Raw genomic sequence first — 19,350 nt, forward strand, 5'->3', positions numbered from 1 at the left:
ATCATTTTAAAAATATTAACGTTTACTCTTGAAATGGTTTTTAAAAAATCTTACATAGTAACTGGATCGTTTCGAAAATCTGTGAATTCAGATTCCCGATTGATGTTCATTATAATAAATGTACATTTTTGTGAAGTATGATTCTTATTTCTATTAAATAAATTTTTAGACATATTTAATAATTATGTATTGAATTTACGTATACAACAATCGAAAGATGAGATTTGTGATCGATGTACGTGAGGTGATCGCTTAAGCATTTGCGCATGCGTCGATAGGTGGGGAGAGATATTGCGTGGAAATCCGAAGGATATGGACTGACAACACGAAACCGAAAAATCAGATCGAGTAAGAGCATAAGTACGAGTATGATCAAGATTGCAAAAAATTAAGGGCGATTCCGATTACAATTACGAGTGCGAATGTGCTAGCGCGTGTATTGTGTATCAGTGTATGACAGTATTAATACTGGTACAATGTAAAATATTAATTTAATCTAGTTGATTTGGTTGAGCGATCGAGTGTTAATATCTTTACGAGTACAATTATATAATTAATTCACTACAATTAATAAATGCAGTAATAGCAATGAAATAATTTCATTTCGCATAAAGAACTTCAACAAATTACATGATTGATTATGTTAATCAAAAAAATTGTTTAAATTGATTTAATTTAAAAATTTTAATTATTTTTCAAATTTTTATTTCCCAGTTTTTTAATGATTAATTTTAAAAGATAAAAATAATTACATATAACATAATAACATATTTGTACATTGTGGTCTTTAGGTGTCTATTGATTATAATTCTCATGACTAAAGATTAATGGCATTGATATTTTTCTTTACTAAAATATGTGAAATGTGCCTAAAAATATATTAAAAATATAAAAAAAGTGCATTAAACGTGTATATATATCCTTCTTTCTTCAATCAAAATTATAGTCCTCTTCAAAATATAGAATCCTTACAAAAAGTAACATATCTCTAGCCAAAAAGATTTTTCACAAAACTAACATTAAAGAGAAAATATAAATTAATAGCGTGGAATATTACTGAAAAATTATAACAAAACTTATCATATTTAAAATTTCCTTTAAAAAAGAATAGAATTTTTACAAATATAAAATATAATATTTTTACAAAAATAAAATTTATTTAGTCAAAAAATCAATTCTTTAAAAAAATATTATTAAAGAAATATTAAAGAATTAATGATATGAAAAAGCATTGAAATCAAGAGAAACAAAATTTCCTAACATTGATATTATTTACTTATATTGCCTTCATAAATATATGAAGTGCAAAAAAAATTATGCGTTAATTTTATCCAGGAATATATATAGATGGACTCAGTATATATACACATATTTGGCTATAAGTACATATAGAAAAATTTTACACACACACAAATTATGTTTTCACATAATATTGTTTAACTTTTATATATAAAAATATTCATATGGTACGATGATATTGAAGCGATTATTAACACATTAGTTGCTAAAAAACGGAAAAAATATCCCTTAGTCTTACCTTTTTCCTATTTTCCCGTGAAATTGATTACCCCATATGTTATGGAAAATACGTAACATGCTTAGTCTGTCATATCTTATACGTCTACAACGCATTATATATTCTCAACACGTCAACTGTGATGACCCGCAATGTAAAAAAAAAGTGCAATGTATGTATTTTTAATTTTAACAGATTAAAACTATGCTATTTAATCGGACGGATATCGAAATGAAATTAAATGTATATATTCGTATGAATAAAATACACACAGTTTTTTTTCTAGCATTTCTCGTAATAAAAAGAAATAACTCGACGAACGATAATTTAGAAACTTTGTTGCATAAATTTTTGTTCAACGACAATTTTGTAAAAGCATAGTTTACGCATTTACATTTTATATCTTAAGTGAATAAAAGCAGACCGATAAGCACCTATACCTTCTATGTTGAATAAAAAATGAATCGAGATACCTGCGTTATGTCGACATACGATATAACATTGGTTATTTGGCTTCAGAAGCATAGAGACAGTTTGATAACCAAATATCTTTTACACAATACCTCTCATGAATAAAAAATTAGTCGGAATACCTGTGCTAAGTTGATATAGCCAGCAGATCGTCGGTTATTGGCGTCAGTTACAGTCATTATCTCAACAATGGCAAGCAAGCGATGGAAGGACGATATCGCATACGCGATGACCCCTATCAAATTGGTTACTTGGCCCATTGGCGTTTGGCCGCTGCAAGTCTATAACTTTTATTCGCTATTACGCAGTATCGTGAGCGTCTTTCTTTCGGTATGCACCTTTTGAATGCGAGCACGATGATCATTGACGCGCGATCGTTCGAAGACAGCATAGATCATTTTCTACGTTGATTTTGCAACGCCCGAGACAAAATTTCGATATTGCGATAGTAATTATAATTAAATAAACAAATTTTTCATTGACAATGTATATAGAGTGAAACGTGCCAGCAATAATAACACAATGGATAAATCATACATTATAATTAAATACGATCGTAAGTCATTGAAAAATATTTAAGAAGAACTTTCTTGCTTGAGTTTTGTAATTAATTTATGTATATTTTTAAGTAATATGGAATTAAATATTCAAACATATAATTACATTCAATATTTTGTATTCTTATAAAGAAGTCTAAAGATAAAATTGCAGCATTATTTTTTTATTTCAAAAAATTTTGTTTTATTTTATTTTAAAAAGTTAAAATATTTTCTCTGCACTAGATTTTATAGATAAATAGATAAATAAATAAACAGAATATTAATACAGAGGTATATAAATAGGTAGATAAATATATAAATAGATAAACATGAAAAAAGAAAAAGTAAGAGATTAGATAATTATCACATACACATTTATTTGCATTTAAATAGAAATATTTATAAAAATCAATCAAACTAAAATCGAGATATATTGTTTCTAAATATGAAACGTTACACATGAGGTAATATATTAACAGGCCATACAGATGTTTTTACCTCCTATTGAGATATATATGGGCTGCGCTAATGCGGAAAGGATTGTAGACTGCCTCATGTTAAGCTTTAGCGGATTACTTGCTGTGCTGAAGATAACATTTTATCGCATATATGCGAACAACTTAATTAACAATTACAAATCTGCTGTAAACGATTATATGACGATTAACAATGCAAAAGAACGCGATATCATGCGAAAACATGTTTTCCTATCAAGGATTGCTTCATTTCCCCTACTGTTCTGTTCTTATTATGCTTGTATAGCGTATACATTAGCACCTTTTATGAATCATGACGAAATAAATCAAAATGTAACGGATGAAAACATAATGTTGGAATATCCAGTGCCATCAAAATGTGCTATGAAATACTTTCATGTTCCAATAAGCATGCATAAAATATTTGTCATCATACAAGGAATTGCATTGCTAGCAGTGACTAATGCTAATAAAGGTAATATTTATGTGCGGCATCTTAATGGGTATGGTATTGCTAGTATAATAGTTATAGTAATTTAAGACAAAATTAAATATTTAGTTATTTAATTACTTATAAATATTTGAAATCAAAACTAAAAATCAAGATATAAATGTATTAAAATTATATTACGTAACAATATACAACAATTATCTGTGGTAAATTACATAAATAACAATGTACAATAATTATAAAACATTTTTAATTATATAACATTTTTAATAATTTTTAATTAGTAATAATTATTAATAATAATTATTATTATTTTTGTATATCATTGTATTTTTATTTCATAAAGGTAATGATGCACTATTTATCAACATTACATTACATGTTTGTGGCCAAATGAAAATTCTAAGGTCCCATTTCGCCAATTTAGATGTTACAAGTCCGCAAATATATGATAATTTCAAGAAACTTATACAGAGACATATTTACTTGATAGGATTGATCAGGAAAATTGTCGATGTTATAAGTTATACTTTGTTACTAGAGCTCTTAATTACTAGCATATGTTTATGCATAATGGGTGAATATTAAACTATTTAATATCATTTCGCAAAACATGTATTATAAGTTGTATAAGACAATTTATATTCAATAGGCAAATAATATATTATATCTTCTTTTTAGGATTTCAATTCCTTATAGCAATGAAAGAAAAAGATACTGCTAAGATGGGACAAAGCTTAATGATACAAATTGTTTATTTGGTATCGCTAGCAGGGTACAGCTTTATCGGAAGATATATAAAATCCCAAATGGAAGACATAGGATACTCCATTTATCAAATTGCCTGGTATGAATTTCCTATGAAACTGAAGAGGAATCTAGTCTTCATCATTATGCAAGCAGAAGGTCCAGCCATGCTTCAAGCTGGGAATTTTGTTGTGGTAAATTTATCAACTTTAGTAAACATTTTGAAGACCTCTTTTTCGTATCTGTCTGTACTTCGTATAATGCTCGAGATATGAAATATAACATGTGTAAATAGAATATTTTTACAAACTAGAAATTTATAACACATTTTTAACAAAATAAGATATAAATAAAATATATAGTTTATTTAAATGTCTTATCAATAAAATTATTAATTATAATCGCATTGAATTATTATCAATCGTTGCATTATATTATAGCTGAGAACTATAAAATTTTTTCATATACAATATTATTTACCTATATCGCATTATATTTTCTCAGTATATCAACTGTAATGACGTACAATATAAAGAAAAGAATGAGTTATGCATTATGCATTTTCACTTTGGACAATTTGAAACTATAATATTTAATTGAACGAATATCGAGGTGAACCAAAATGTAGTAAATGCGTATGAACAAAACGCAAACGGTCTTTTGTAACATTTTATGCCATAAAAATGAATGTTAAACAACGGATGATAGTTTTAGAAACTTTGTCGTATAAATTTGTATTTAACGACAATTTTAAAAAGTAAAAAATGCAGCTTGCATCTACATTTTATAGTGTCTTAGGAATATAAAAGGCAGACTGATAAACATGTATATCTTTTGAATAATAAAAATGTTGAATAAAAAAAGGAATCGAATAATTGTACATTGTGTCCATATAACATCGTCGGTTATTTGGCTTTAGGAACATCTAGACAATTTGATAAACAAATATCTCTTATGTAGTATGCCTCACGAATAAAAAAGGAATCGATGTACCTGTCAAGTTGATATACCGGGCAGATCATCGGTTATTAGTATCAGTTACAGCCCTTATCACAATGGCAAACAAATGATGGACAGACGATATCGCACACGCGATGACTCCTTTCAAATTGATTACCTCTATTGCCACATGGTTATTGCAAGTTTATGACACTTATTCGCTATTGCATTGTGCTTTAGGTACTTGTTGTGCAATAAGTATCTTTTGGAATTTGATCATCATTGATATCATCGCGATTGATCGAAGGTAATGAAGAACATTTTCAATTGATATAACAACGTTTTGAAAAAAATTTCACGAGAATTTTTAAAATTTTATATCTTCAATTTTTGATAATGTATATAGCAAAATGCTTTATAACATTGTGGTGAGTTATAAATAAGTACGATAAGCAATTGAAAAATTTTACAAATAAGAAAAAGATTTCTTTGTTAAGTTTTATGATTTATGTGTTTTTTTCTTGTGTAAAGATAATATGGCCATTTTCGGGAAAAATTATATAAAGCATGCATATATTATGTATTTCATGATTTCATCATAGCAATTTGAATCTCAATATGTGAAATAAATTACATAAATAATATGTTACAAAATATTACGTAAATTCTAAATAATATTAACTTTCGTTGAATTTTTTTGTATTCTATATATCGTCGCGAAAAAATTTTCTATTTACGTTTTATTATACAGATATTATTTTAATAATATACATTTTTTATACAGTCGCGTAGCTGGCTGGATTCATCGTAATTAATTTGTCAACTGTAAGCATTTTAAAAATCTCTTTTCGATATTTGTCTATACTTCGTATAATGTTCGAAATGTGAAATCTAAAAAATCTTTGCGAATGAAATAAATCTGCAAATAATAAATATTGTATATGTTTGAAATACGATGGCACGTTAATAAACTTATCATCCATAGTAATCTGCTTGTGCTCTAGAAAATCAATATTTCCTATGCAATATCAATAATCTATATACTTGAAATTATTATTTTATGATTAATAAATAAATATTATAAATTAATATTTTAAATTAAATTAATATTTTATTATACTAAATTAATTTATACTAAATTAATATTTTCTTATATTGCGCATTTGAAAATTTTCTGACATGAATTACTTAGCCGTGTCGTATAATTCTCTATTAGTTAATTTTAATTGTCTATTAAATAAAAAAAATAAATTATTTGCTTATATTTTCACTCTTCAATAAATTGAATCTATATTATTTTTCATTGGCCGAACGAATATTGAGGCTTTCTAATATTTTGCTCAAAAGAATACAAGTAGTTGTTCGAGATAACAATTTAGAAATTGTATTCTATAAATTTTTACTCTGTGGCAATTTTACATAAGAGCGTAGTTATTTGCATTTTGCCATAATGCTTCTTCAAGAATATAGAGATAGACTGATAAGCATGTATACAAGCCTGCTTGGTGTTGAATAAAAAATGAGCTGCAATACCTGCATCTGTCGATATAGTAAGTATCAGTTATTGGCAGTTAGAGTCATTATCTCGATACAATGGCAAGCGAACGATGGAAGGATGATATCGCGTACGCTATGACCCCTTTCAAATTGATTTCTTGGCCCATTGGTGTTTGGCCATTGCAAGTCTATAACTTTCATTCGCTATTACGCAGTATCTTGAGCACCTGTTTCGCGGTATGCACTTTTTGAATGCGAATACGATGATCATTGACGCGCGATCGTTCGAAGACAACGTAAAACATTTTCGCTGATCTTGGAACGCTGTAGACAAAATTTCGATATTGCGATAGTAGTATTAGATGTACAAATTCCTCATTCTCTTGACACAACGTGAATCATTTTGCCAGCATTAATAACAAAATGGATAAGTCATACAATATACTCGAATACGATCGTAAGTCATTGAAAAATATCTAAGAGAAACTTTTATCTTGAATTTTACAATTCAATTATATATATATAAATATTTTTATATATATTTAAGTATTTATGAAATTAAACGTTTAAGTTAATAATTATATTTAACGTTTTGCATTTTCATTAAAGAAATTTGAAAGTAATTACAATATTATTTATATATTCTATGTTGGAAATTAAAACATTTTCTATGCAGTTGGTTCTACAGATAAAAAGAATTAAATTGATAAATATATGGATACATAGACAGATAGATAGATAAATAGGTAGAGATATAGGCATAAAAAGAAGAGAAGAAGAGGGAGAAAAATTATCATGCACATTTGTATTTAAATACAAATACTTACAATAATCTGTCGAATTAAAATCGAAACACATTGTTTCAAAAAGTATGAAAATAATATATGAAATAACATATCAATAGGTCTTTGTAGTGATCTTACCTTTCATTGAGATGTACATGGGCTGTACTAACGCAGGACAGAATGTGGATTGCATTATGTTAAGCTGTAGCGGAACGCTTGCAGTGTTAAAGATATTATGGTTCCGTATTTATGCAAACAATTTAATTAATAATTATAAATCTGCTTTAAATGATTATCTGACGATTGAGGACATAGAAGAACGTACCATTATGCGAAAACACGCTTTTGCAGCAAGAATTGTTTCATTCCCTCTGCTGTGCTTCTCTTATTTTTGTTGTATAGTGTATACGTTAACACCTTTTATAAATCATGATGAAAAGAATCAGAACGTAACGGCTGAGGATATCGTATTAGAATATCCAATACCATCAAAATGTACTATGAAATACTTTCATGCTCCAATAAACATGTATAAAATATTTGTCATCATCCAAGCTATTTCGCTGCTAACAGTGACTAATGCTAATATCGGTAATATCTATTTATTGTGCAATGTATTTATGTATTTTTCTTTTAAATCGTATAAGTGTGTGGAAATTTAAAAAAAAGATTAAGAAATTTCAATTTACATTTATATATTTTACATAATAAATATAAAATACATATATAATTACATAATATCTTATATAATAAATAATAAATAAATAATAAATACATAATAAGTAATTAAAGCATAATATTATTAATATAAATATATATATATATATATATATATATAATTATTATATAAATATATAAATATAAATAAATAAATAAAAATATATATATATATATATATATATATATTAATTTGCATTATAGCTTTCGCAAATAATATAAATAGGAAATTATGTTTTTTGATTTTTAAGTAACATATATAAGGGGAAATATTTACTTATATAGATTCATTAGTCTCTGTTTGTTAAATAAAGCTCACTATAATAATTCACAAAAACCATACCGTACACATTATTTATTGTATTACACATATTACTTAATTGTGCACTATAAAATATATGATATATAAGACATTGCAAAAATACGGCGTAAGAATGATTATAAAATTATAATTATATTGAAAATGAAATAGATAAATAAAAATCAAATAAACGAAACTAAAAATTAAAACGCAGTTACATCAAAGGACAATATACAATAATTATCTGTTTGGGAAGCATTATAAAATATATCTTTTAATTACAATAATGCATATATTATTATTCTTTTGTATATTAATAAATTTTTATTTCATAAAGGTAACGATGCATTATTTATCAACATTACATTACATGTCTGTGGTCAAGTGAAGATTCTAAAAACCCATTTCGCCAACTTAGATGTTGCATGCCCGCAAATCTGCGATCATTTTAATAAACTTATACAGAGACATATTTACTTGATAGGAATGATTAGAAAACTTGCCGATGTTATTAGTTTTATTTTATTAGTAGAGCTCTTCATTATTAGCGTGTGTTTATGCATAATGGGTGAATATTAAATTATTTAATACCATTTCGCAAAATATGTATTATAAATTAAGTTATTTAAGAGAATGTATATTCAGCAGGCAAATACATATTTTCTTTTCAGGATTTCAGTTCATCATAGCACTGAAAAACAGAGATACTGTTATGATGGGACAAAGTTTAATGGCACAAACTGTTTTTTTGATAACGCTGTCAGTGTATAGTTACATCGGAAGATATCTGAAGTCACAAATGGAAGATATAGGCCATTCTATTTATCAAAATGCTTGGTATGCATTTCCTGTTAAATTGACGAGGAATCTAGTGTTCATTTTTATGCAAACAGAAGGTCCAGCCATGTTTCAAGCTGGGAATTTTATCGCGATTAATTTGTCAACTTTAGTAAACATTTTGAAGACTTCTTTTTCGTATCTCTCTGTACTTCGTATAATGGTCGATACTTGAAATATTACAAGCGTAAATAAAATATTTTTTCAAGATATAAAATATTTACATGTTTACTAAAATAAAATTTTCAATAAAATATATAGTTTATTCAAGTGTTTTATTACACATATTATTTACTTGTGCATTATAAAATATATGATATATATGGCAAAAATACGGCGTGTGTAAAAAAGATTATAAAATTATAATTATATTGAAAATGAATAGATAAATAAAAATAAAATATTTTAAGATAAAACTAAAAATTAAAGTGCAATTATATGAAAGAACACTGTATAACAATTATCTGTTATAGAAGCATTATAAAATATATCTTTTAATTACAATAATGAATACATTATTATTCTTTTGTATATTAATATATTTTTATTTTATAAAGGTAATGATGCATTATTTATCAACATTACATTACATGTCTGTGGTCAAGTGAAGATTCTAAAAACCCATTTCGCCAACTTAGATGTCGCATGCCCGCAAATATGCGATCATTTTAATAAACTTATACAGAGACATATTTACTTGATAGGAATGATTAGAAAACTTGCCGATGTTATTAGTTTTATTTTATTAGCAGAGCTCTTCATTACTAGCATAGGTTTATGCATAGTGGGTGAATATTAAATTATTTAATACCATTTCATAAAATATGTATAAATTAAGTTGTTACATCCGGTGGACTCCACGATTCTTTTCTTTCCTCGAAACGATTTCGTGGAAGAAAGAAATCAAGGATCGACTTGTATTTGGAATGTAAAGCGATTCTTCTTAGGAATAAAGATAACGCGTAGAAGAACGCAACCTAACCCGCGTGTATCGCCATTAAACTTTAATAAATTTAATTCAGATTAAGACAAGATTTCTTGTCTTTTGCAACGTGATATCTACGTTAAATTTGAGAACGTACGATCTATCGAAAAATTCATTTCTCCTTCAAGCAATTACAGCAATACATCAAAAGTCATCGAACAAGGTAATGATAACTATTTTTTGACGTTATGTGAAAACAGATCTCGGGAAGTCAGAGGGACAGTGTGTCAAAGGAAATTCGTGAAAAGAGAGGGGTTTTTAGTGGGTAGGGAGTACCGAGTTGGTAATTCGACTTGGTACTCGAGTCCCACATAACTCACTGGATCGACCGGTGGGTATGCATAAAATGCATTTTCCCCTCTCTCGTAAAAAAAAAAAAAAAAAAAAAAATTACAGGTGAGTGAGCGAATGAGAGAGAGACAGACAGACAGACAGACAGAGAGAGAATGTATGTGTTCGCATGTGTGTCTGTATGTGTATAGCGACCAGCTGATCGCAGCAGGCGGCCCGCGTAAGCACCCGCGTCTGACGGTGAATCGCGCCACCCTTGGCTGCCTCTTGTATTCGACCCGTCATACGTTAACTACTTCCTTTAATAATTCAAAAACTAAGCTTCGGACGAAATTTTGCCAAAGGAAAAATCGTCTTAGAATTGATTTAAGAATGTGTCATTTCAGGGACAAGGGGGTTATTTTGAATCACCCTGTATATATATAATTACTTCTTCAAATTGTGATCGGATATATTTCAAATGAAAGGATTGAACGATAAATAAATCTTGAAGATCGTTTCTTGATAGAAACCTAATATACCTGATCGATCATCTGTCTTCATTAATAATTACCGTATCTAAATCGCGTATCTTCAATTTTATTAGTGTCGCCTCGCAATTCGCGGTCAAACATAAAGCGTTGGCGGAATCGCCGTGAATCTCCGTAAGACGATTCGTGAACAATTCCTTATTTCTCTTTATTAGCTCTTTCTGATTTATTTACCGAGAATTTATATTGTTTTCTATCTTTATATCTCGTTTCAGCCCTTCTTTATATATATCTTTTCATTTCTACTTTTTCTTTACTCCCTTTCGTTTTCTTTTAATTTCCCATCCTTATATTATAATTTTTATTATTATCTTTTATTTTCTCTTTATATTATTTTCCTTTGAATTATCATTACTTTTGGGAGAAACCGTTGAAATAGATGAATAATTTTCGAACTTAGACTTGGCGAATCTCTTAACTTAATTTTATTATTGTATTTTAATTTAGACCTGTGTTTCAGCGAATTTAGAAAATTTCAATTCTAACTATAACACATATGCGCAAGCGACGAATTCTATACTTCCCTTAATGAGTAAGCGTTATTCATATTTTTATTACACATTCACTTTTTATTTTGTTTTATTTCTTATATTAATTATATGTATATTGTATTAACCAGTCAGAATTTAATTCTTAACGTACATTCTTCCCTGTATATTCTGACTGATAACCTCCGAATGATTATAACACCCGCGAGAATATATACATACACACACAGATACCCACTCACGCATACCTACAACTGCTAAGATGTATTTTTCTTTCATTATTTTTTTTTATAATATATGTATTTTTAATTTAATGTATAATTTAATTATTTAAACCGTTCTCTTCCCTAAATCCTGAGATCGCACTAGGTCCCATCCCGCGTAACAAGGATTAAATTCCTTTACTGAAAAGGGGCCACCGAACGAATAGGCTTAAAAACACAGCGTTAAAGAGACGGTCGCTGACCTGTGTCAGGCCCTTCACATTCGTTCGACCCGATCCATACACACGCTCGAATAAAGTGTGTCACGGGGTAAGTAAGTTGCGTCCTTCCATACGGCCCATCCATTCCAGGGTCTGGACGTAACAAAGTTATATGTTAAAAATTAAGTTATAAATTATGTTATAAATTATATGTTATATAAATTATGTTATTTAAGAGAATGTATGTTCAGCAGGCAAATATTTTCTTTTCAGGATTTCGGTTCATCATAGCATTGAAATACAGAGATACTGTTATGTTGGGACAAAGCTTAATGGCACAAAGTATCTTTTTGATAAAGATAATAGTGTACAGCTTCATCGGAAATTACTTAAAGTCCCTAATGGAAGATATAGGTTATTCTATTTATCAATGTACTTGGCATAAATTTCCAATCAAATTGATGAAGAATCTAGTGTTCATTTTTATGCAAACAGAAGGTCCAGCCATGTTTCAAGCTGGGAATTTTATCGCGATTAATTTGTCAACTTTAGTAAACATTTTGAAGACCTCTTTTTCGTATCTGTCTGTACTTCGTATAATGATCGAGACATGAAATATAACATGTGTAAATAAAATATTTTTGCAAACTAGAAATATATAACACATTTAAAAGAAAATATAAACAAAATATATAGTTTATTTAAATGCCTTATCATTAAAATTATTAATTATAATTGCATTAAATCATTATCAATTATTGTCTTTTATTATAGCAGAGAGATATAAAATCTTTTGGCATACAATTATCTGTTTGTATCGCATTATATTTTCTCAATACGTTAACTGCGATGATCTACAATATAAAGAAAAGAGTGAACACGCTATGTATTTTCACTTTGGACAATTTGAAATTATAATATATAATCGAATAAATGTTGAGATGAAATAAAATGTAGTAAATGCGTATACAGAGCAAGATGCACACAATTTCTTCTAACATTTTATACCAAAAAGGAATGGTTGAGCGATGGACGACAATTTCGTCGAAACTTTGTCATATAAATTTTTATTCAACGACAATTTTACGTAAAAGCGTAATCTGTATCTACATTTCATGTATGTATAATGCCTCAGGGGTATAAAAGCAGACTGATAAACATGTATATCTTTTATGTTAAGAAAAAAATAAATCGAAATATAGTATTTGCACATTGTGTCTATATAATATCGGTTATTTAGAAGCATTGAGTCAGTTTGATAAGCAAATATCTCTTATGTAACATTCCTCATAAATAGAAAATATGTCGATATATTTGTGTTAAATTGATATTACAAGTGGATCATCGATTATTAGCATCTGTTACAGATTGTCATTATCATGAGACATACAGATACATCATTGTCATTGTCATTGACAGTATCATGGCAATGATAAGCAAACTATAGATGGATGATAGTATTGCATACACGATATCTCTATTTAAATTGATTTTATGGCTCATTGATGTTTGGTCGCTGTTTAAAAATTTATAATTTCCTTTCACTATTACGCAGTATCTATTTTTCAATATGCTTCTTTTAAAAGCAAGGACGATAATCATTGACGCGCATTCGTTCGAAGACAATATAGAATCCTTTTTACGTTGATTTTGCAATCTAGATAAAATTTCGATATTACGATAGTAGTATTAAATGTACTCTCATTGATAATAGTCATTGAATTAATAGATAGATATAGCATCTGGCGTTATATAGCATATTAATAGAATTATGTAGCAGTGATGCTATTGCATGTCATTTTCCGGGGTGGACAGCTCTGTCAGTCTCTCTCTTTCTTTCGTAATTGCAGGCTAACTAATTATTTTCTTTTAATTAAAGCAATTAAAGAAAACAACTGGAGAATTTTTTTTTATTGATTACATCCAAAATGAGAGCAATTTATACATGTATTGCAAAGATATATATTTTATGCACGAAAATTTTAATCTATGTTTTCTTAGTTTTTCTAGAATCTCAATTTATGGCACAGGTCTCAGTATGTTTACGGTGTACCATTTTTGAAATGTTATCGTTTATCTACAAACGTGGATTCTGATCAATTTCATCCTATATTTTCTTAGTCCTTCAAAGAGCGTCAACAAACTGTACAAGTATCGTATTTTTATGGATGATTTTTGAGAAATTTTATCTTATGGTTTCTTAATTACTCTATAATCTTTTAATATTTGCATATTTTAAGAAGCATCATTTTAAAAATATTAACGTTCACTCTTGAAGTGGTTTTTAAAAAATCTTACATAGTAACTGGATCGTTTCGAAAATCTGTGAATTCAGATTCCCTATTGATGTTCATTATAATAAATGTACATTTTTGTGAAGTATGATTCTTATTTCTATTAAATAAATTTTTAGACATATTTAATAATTATGTATTGAATTTATGTATACAACAACCGAAAGATGAGATTTGTGATCGATATACGTGAGGTGATCGCCTAAGCATTTGCGCAAGCGTCAATAGGTGGGGAGAGATATTGCGTGGAAATCCGAAGGATATGGACTGGCAACACGAAACCGAAAAATCAGATCGAGTAAGAGCATAAGTACGAGTATGATCAAGATTGCAAAAAATTAAGGGCGATTCCGATTACAATTACGAGTGCGAATGTGCTAGCGCGTGTATTGTGTATCAGTGTATGACAGTATTAATACTGGTACAATGTAAAATATTAATTTAATCTAGTTGATTTGGTTGAGTGATCGAGTGTTAATATCTTTACGAGTACAATTATATAATTAATTCACTACAATTAATAAATGCAGTAATAGCAATGAAATAATTTCATTTCGCATAAAGAACTTCAACAAATTACATGATTGATTATGTTAATCAAAAAAATTGTTTAAATTGATTTAATTTAAAAATTTTAATTATTTTTTAAATTTATATTCACCAGTTTTTTAATGATTAATTTTAAAAGATAAAAATAATTACATATAACATAATAACATGTTTGTACATTGTGGTCTTTAGGTGTCTATTGATTATAATTCTCATGACTAAAGATTAATGGCATTGATATTTTTCTTTACTAAAATATGTGAAATGTGCCTAAAAATATATTAAAAATATAAAAAAAGTGCATTAAACGTGTATATATATCCTTCTTTCTTCAATCAAAATTATAGTCCTCTTCAAAATATAGAATCCTTACAAAAAGTAACATATCTCTAGCCAAAAAGATTTTTCACAAAAATAACATTAAAAAGAAATTATAAATTAATAGCGTGGAAAATTACTGAAAAATTATAACAAAACTTATCATATTTAAAATTTCCTTTAAAAAAGAATAGAATTTTTACAAATATAAAATATAATATTTTTACAAAAATAAAATTTATTTAGTCAAAAAATCAATTCTTTAACAAAATATTATTAAAGAAATATTAAAGAATTAATGATATGAAAAAGCATTGAAATCAAGAGAAACAAAATTTCCTAACATTGATATTATTTACTTATATTGCCTTCATAAATATATGAAGTGCAAAAAAAATTATGCGTTAATTTTATCCAGGAATATATATAGATGAACTCAGTATATATACACATATTTGGCTATTAGTACATATAGAAAAATTTTACACACACACAAATTATGTTTTCACATAATATTGTTTAACTTTTATATATAAAAATATTCATATGGTACGATGATATTGAAGCGATTATTAACACATTAGTTGTTAAAAGACGGAAAAAATATCCATTAGTCTTACCTCTTTCCTTTTTTCCCGTGAAATCGATTACCCCATATGTTATGGAAAATACGTAACATGCTTAGTCTGTCATATCTTATACGTCTACAACGCATTATATATTCTCAACACGTCAACTGTGATGACCCGCAATGTAAAAAAAGTGCAATGTATGTATTTTTAATTTTAACAGATTAAAACTATGCTATTTAATCGGACGGATATCGAAATGAAATTAAATGTATATATTCGTATGAATAAAATACACACAGTTTTTTTTCTAGCATTTCTCGTAATAAAAAGAAATAACTCGACGAACGATAATTTAGAAACTTTGTTGCATAAATTTTTGTTCAACGACAATTTTGTAAAAGCATAGTTTACGCATTTACATTTTATATCTTAAGTGAATAAAAGCAGACCGATAAGCACCTATACCTTCTATGTTGAATAAAAAATGAATCGAGATACCTGCGTTATGTCGATATACGATATAACATTGGTTATTTGGCTTCAGAAGCATAGAGACAGTTTGATAACCAAATATCTTTTACACAATACCTCTCATGAATAAAAAATTAGTCGGAATACCTGTGCTAAGTTGATATAGCCAGCAGATCGTCGGTTATTGGCGTCAGTTACAGTCATTATCTCAACAATGGCAAGCAAGCGATGGAAGGACGATATCGCATACGCGATGACCCCTATCAAATTGGTTACTTGGCCCATTGGCGTTTGGCCGCTGCAAGTCTATAACTTTTATTCGCTATTACGCAGTATCGTGAGCGTCTTTCTTTCGGTATGCACCTTTTGAATGCGAGCACGATGATCATTGACGCGCGATCGTTCGAAGACAGCATAGATCATTTTCTACGTTGATTTTGCAACGCCCGAGACAAAATTTCGATATTGCGATAGTAATTATAATTAAATAAACAAATTTTTCATTGACAATGTATATAGAGTGAAACGTGCCAGCAATAATAACACAATGGATAAATCATACATTATAATTAAATACGATCGTAAGTCATTGAAAAATATTTAAGAAGAACTTTCTTGCTTGAGTTTTGTAATTAATTTATGTATATTTTTAAGTAATATGGAATTAAATATTCAAACATATAATTACATTCAATATTTTGTATTCTTATAAAGAAGTCTAAAGATAAAATTGCAGCATTATTTTTTTATTTCAAAAAATTTTGTTTTATTTTATTTTAAAAAGTTAAAATATTTTCTCTGCACTAGATTCTATAGATAAATAGATAAATAAATAAACAGAATATTAATACAGAGGTATATAAATAGGTAGATAAATATATAAATAGATATACATGAAAAAAGAAAAAGTAAGAGATTAGATAATTATCACATACACATTTATTTGCATTTAAATAGAAATATTTATAAAAATCAATCGAACTAAAATCGAGATATATTGTTTCTAAATATGAAACGTTACACATGAGGTAATATATTAACAGGCCACAGTGATGTTTTTACCTCCTATTGAGATATATATGGGCTGCGCTAATGCGGAAAGGATTGTAGACTGCCTCATGTTAAGCTTTAGCGGATTACTTGCTGTGCTGAAGATAACATTTTATCGCATATATGCGAACAACTTAATTAACAATTACAAATCTGCTGTAAACGATTATATGACGATTAACAATGCAAAAGAACGCGATATCATGCGAAAACATGTTTTCCTATCAAGGATTGCTTCATTTCCCCTACTGTTCTGTTCTTATTATTCTTGCATAGCGTATACATTAGTACCTTTTATGAATCATGGCGAAATAAATCAAAATGTAACGGATGAAAACATAATGTTGGAATATCCAGTGCCATCAAAATGTGCTATGAAATACTTTCATGTTCCAATAAGCATGCATAAAATATTTGTCATCATACAAGGAATTGCATTGGTAGCAGTGACTAATGCTAATAAAGGTAATATTTATGTGTTGTGCGGCATCTTAATGGGTATGGTATTGCTAGTATAATAGTTATGATAATTTAAGACAAAATTAAATATTTAGTTATTTAATTATTTATAAATATATTTGAAATTTGAAATATTTAAAATTTGAAATATTTAAAAATATTTGAAATCAAAACTAAAAATCAAGATATAATTGTATTAAAATTATATTACGTAACAATATACAACAATTATCTGTGGCAAATTACATAAATAATAATGTACAATAATTATAAAACATTTTTAATAATTTTTAATGATTAATAATTATTATTAATAATAATTATTATTTTTGTATATCATTGTATTTTTATTTCATAAAGGTAATGACGCACTATTTATCAACATTACATTACATGTTTGTGGCCAAATGAAAATTCTAAGGTCCCATTTCGCCAATTTAGATGTTACAAGTCCGCAAATCTATGATAATTTCAAGAAACTTATACAGAGACATATTTACTTGATAGGATTGATCAGGAAAATTGTTGATGTTATAAATTATACTTTGTTACTAGAGCTCTTAATTACTAGCATATGTTTATGCATAATGGGTGAATATTAAACTATTTAATATTATGTCGCAAAACATGTATTATAAGTTGTATAAGACAATTTATATTCAATAGACAAATAATATATTATATCTTCTTTTTAGGATTTCAATTCCTTATAGCAATGAAAGAAAAAGATACTGCTAAGATGGGACAAAGCTTAATGATACAAATTGTTTATTTGGTATCGCTAGCAGGGTATAGCTTTATCGGAAGATATATAAAATCCCAAATGGAAGACATAGGATACTCCATTTATCAAATTGCCTGGTATGAATTTCCTATGAAACTGATGAGGAATCTAGTCTTCATCTTTATGCAAGCAGAAGGTCCAGCCATGCTTCAAGCTGGGAATTTTGTTGTGGTAAATTTGTCAACTTTAATAAACATTTTGAAGACCTCTTTTTCATATCTGTCTGTACTTCGTATAATGCTCGAGATATGAAATATAATATGTGTAAATAGAATATTTTTACAAACTAGAAATTTATAACACATTTTTAACAAAATAAGATATAAATAAAATATATAGTTTATTTAAATGTCTTATCAATAAAATTATTAATTATAATCGCATTGAATTATTATCAATCGTTGCATTATATTATAGCTGAGAACTATAAAATTTTTTCATATACAATATTATTTACCTATATCGCATTATATTTTCTCAGTATATCTACTGTAATGACGTACAATATAAAGAAAAGAATGAGTTACGCATTATGCATTTTCACTTTGGACAATTTGAAACTATAATATTTAATTGAACGAATATCGAGGTGAACCAAAATGTAGTAAATGCGTATGAACAAAACGCAAACGGTCTTTTGTAACATTTTATGCCATAAAAATGAATGTTAAACAACGGATGATAGTTTTAGAAACTTTGTCGTATAAATTTGTATTTAACGACAATTTTAAAAAGTAAAAAATGCAGCTTGCATCTACATTTTATAGTGTCTTAGGAATATAAAAAGCAGACTGATAAACATGTATATCTTTTGAATAATAAAAATGTTGAATAAAAAAAGGAATCGAATAATTGTACA

General features: G+C 27.6%; 3 protein-coding genes across 4 annotated transcripts; all 3 read left to right on the plus strand.

Annotated features, from left to right (window-relative positions):
- Nucleotides 1–1,702: 1,702 nt before the first annotated feature.
- LOC145974441 (odorant receptor 30a-like) lies at nucleotides 1,703–4,581 on the plus strand. The gene is made up of 4 exons (XM_083104285.1): nucleotides 1,703–2,317; nucleotides 3,006–3,477; nucleotides 3,800–4,030; nucleotides 4,135–4,581. The coding sequence occupies exons 1-4, from the start codon at nucleotides 2,177–2,179 to the stop codon at nucleotides 4,473–4,475; spliced, it is 1,185 nt and encodes a 394-aa protein (XP_082960411.1). The 5' UTR covers nucleotides 1,703–2,176; the 3' UTR covers nucleotides 4,476–4,581.
- Nucleotides 4,582–6,732: 2,151 nt separating this feature from the next.
- LOC145974302 (odorant receptor 30a-like) lies at nucleotides 6,733–9,451 on the plus strand. Its single transcript, XM_083104099.1, has 4 exons — nucleotides 6,733–6,873; nucleotides 7,541–8,012; nucleotides 8,777–9,007; nucleotides 9,111–9,451. The coding sequence occupies exons 1-4, from the start codon at nucleotides 6,733–6,735 to the stop codon at nucleotides 9,449–9,451; spliced, it is 1,185 nt and encodes a 394-aa protein (XP_082960225.1).
- Nucleotides 9,452–15,500: 6,049 nt separating this feature from the next.
- Nucleotides 15,501–19,237, plus strand: LOC145974366 (odorant receptor 30a-like). 2 transcript variants are annotated; one of them, XM_083104166.1, is made up of 4 exons: nucleotides 15,501–16,553; nucleotides 17,242–17,713; nucleotides 18,068–18,298; nucleotides 18,403–18,918. In XM_083104166.1, exons 1-4 carry the CDS (start codon nucleotides 16,413–16,415, stop codon nucleotides 18,741–18,743), a joined length of 1,185 nt encoding a protein of 394 aa, XP_082960292.1. In that variant the 5' UTR covers nucleotides 15,501–16,412; the 3' UTR covers nucleotides 18,744–18,918. The 2 variants fall into 2 exon arrangements, with proteins under 2 accessions (XP_082960292.1, XP_082960285.1); XM_083104159.1 differs by lacking the exon at nucleotides 15,501–16,553 and adding an exon at nucleotides 18,973–19,237 and having other exon boundaries at nucleotides 16,998–17,713; nucleotides 18,149–18,298; nucleotides 18,403–18,662.
- Nucleotides 19,238–19,350: the final 113 nt, after the last annotated feature.

This window comes from Camponotus vicinus, unplaced genomic scaffold (assembly GCF_025532165.1).
Source record: "Camponotus vicinus isolate PSW18456_S1 unplaced genomic scaffold, iyCamVici1.0 SCAF_1, whole genome shotgun sequence".
Lineage (NCBI taxonomy): Eukaryota > Metazoa > Arthropoda > Insecta > Hymenoptera > Formicidae > Camponotus > Camponotus vicinus.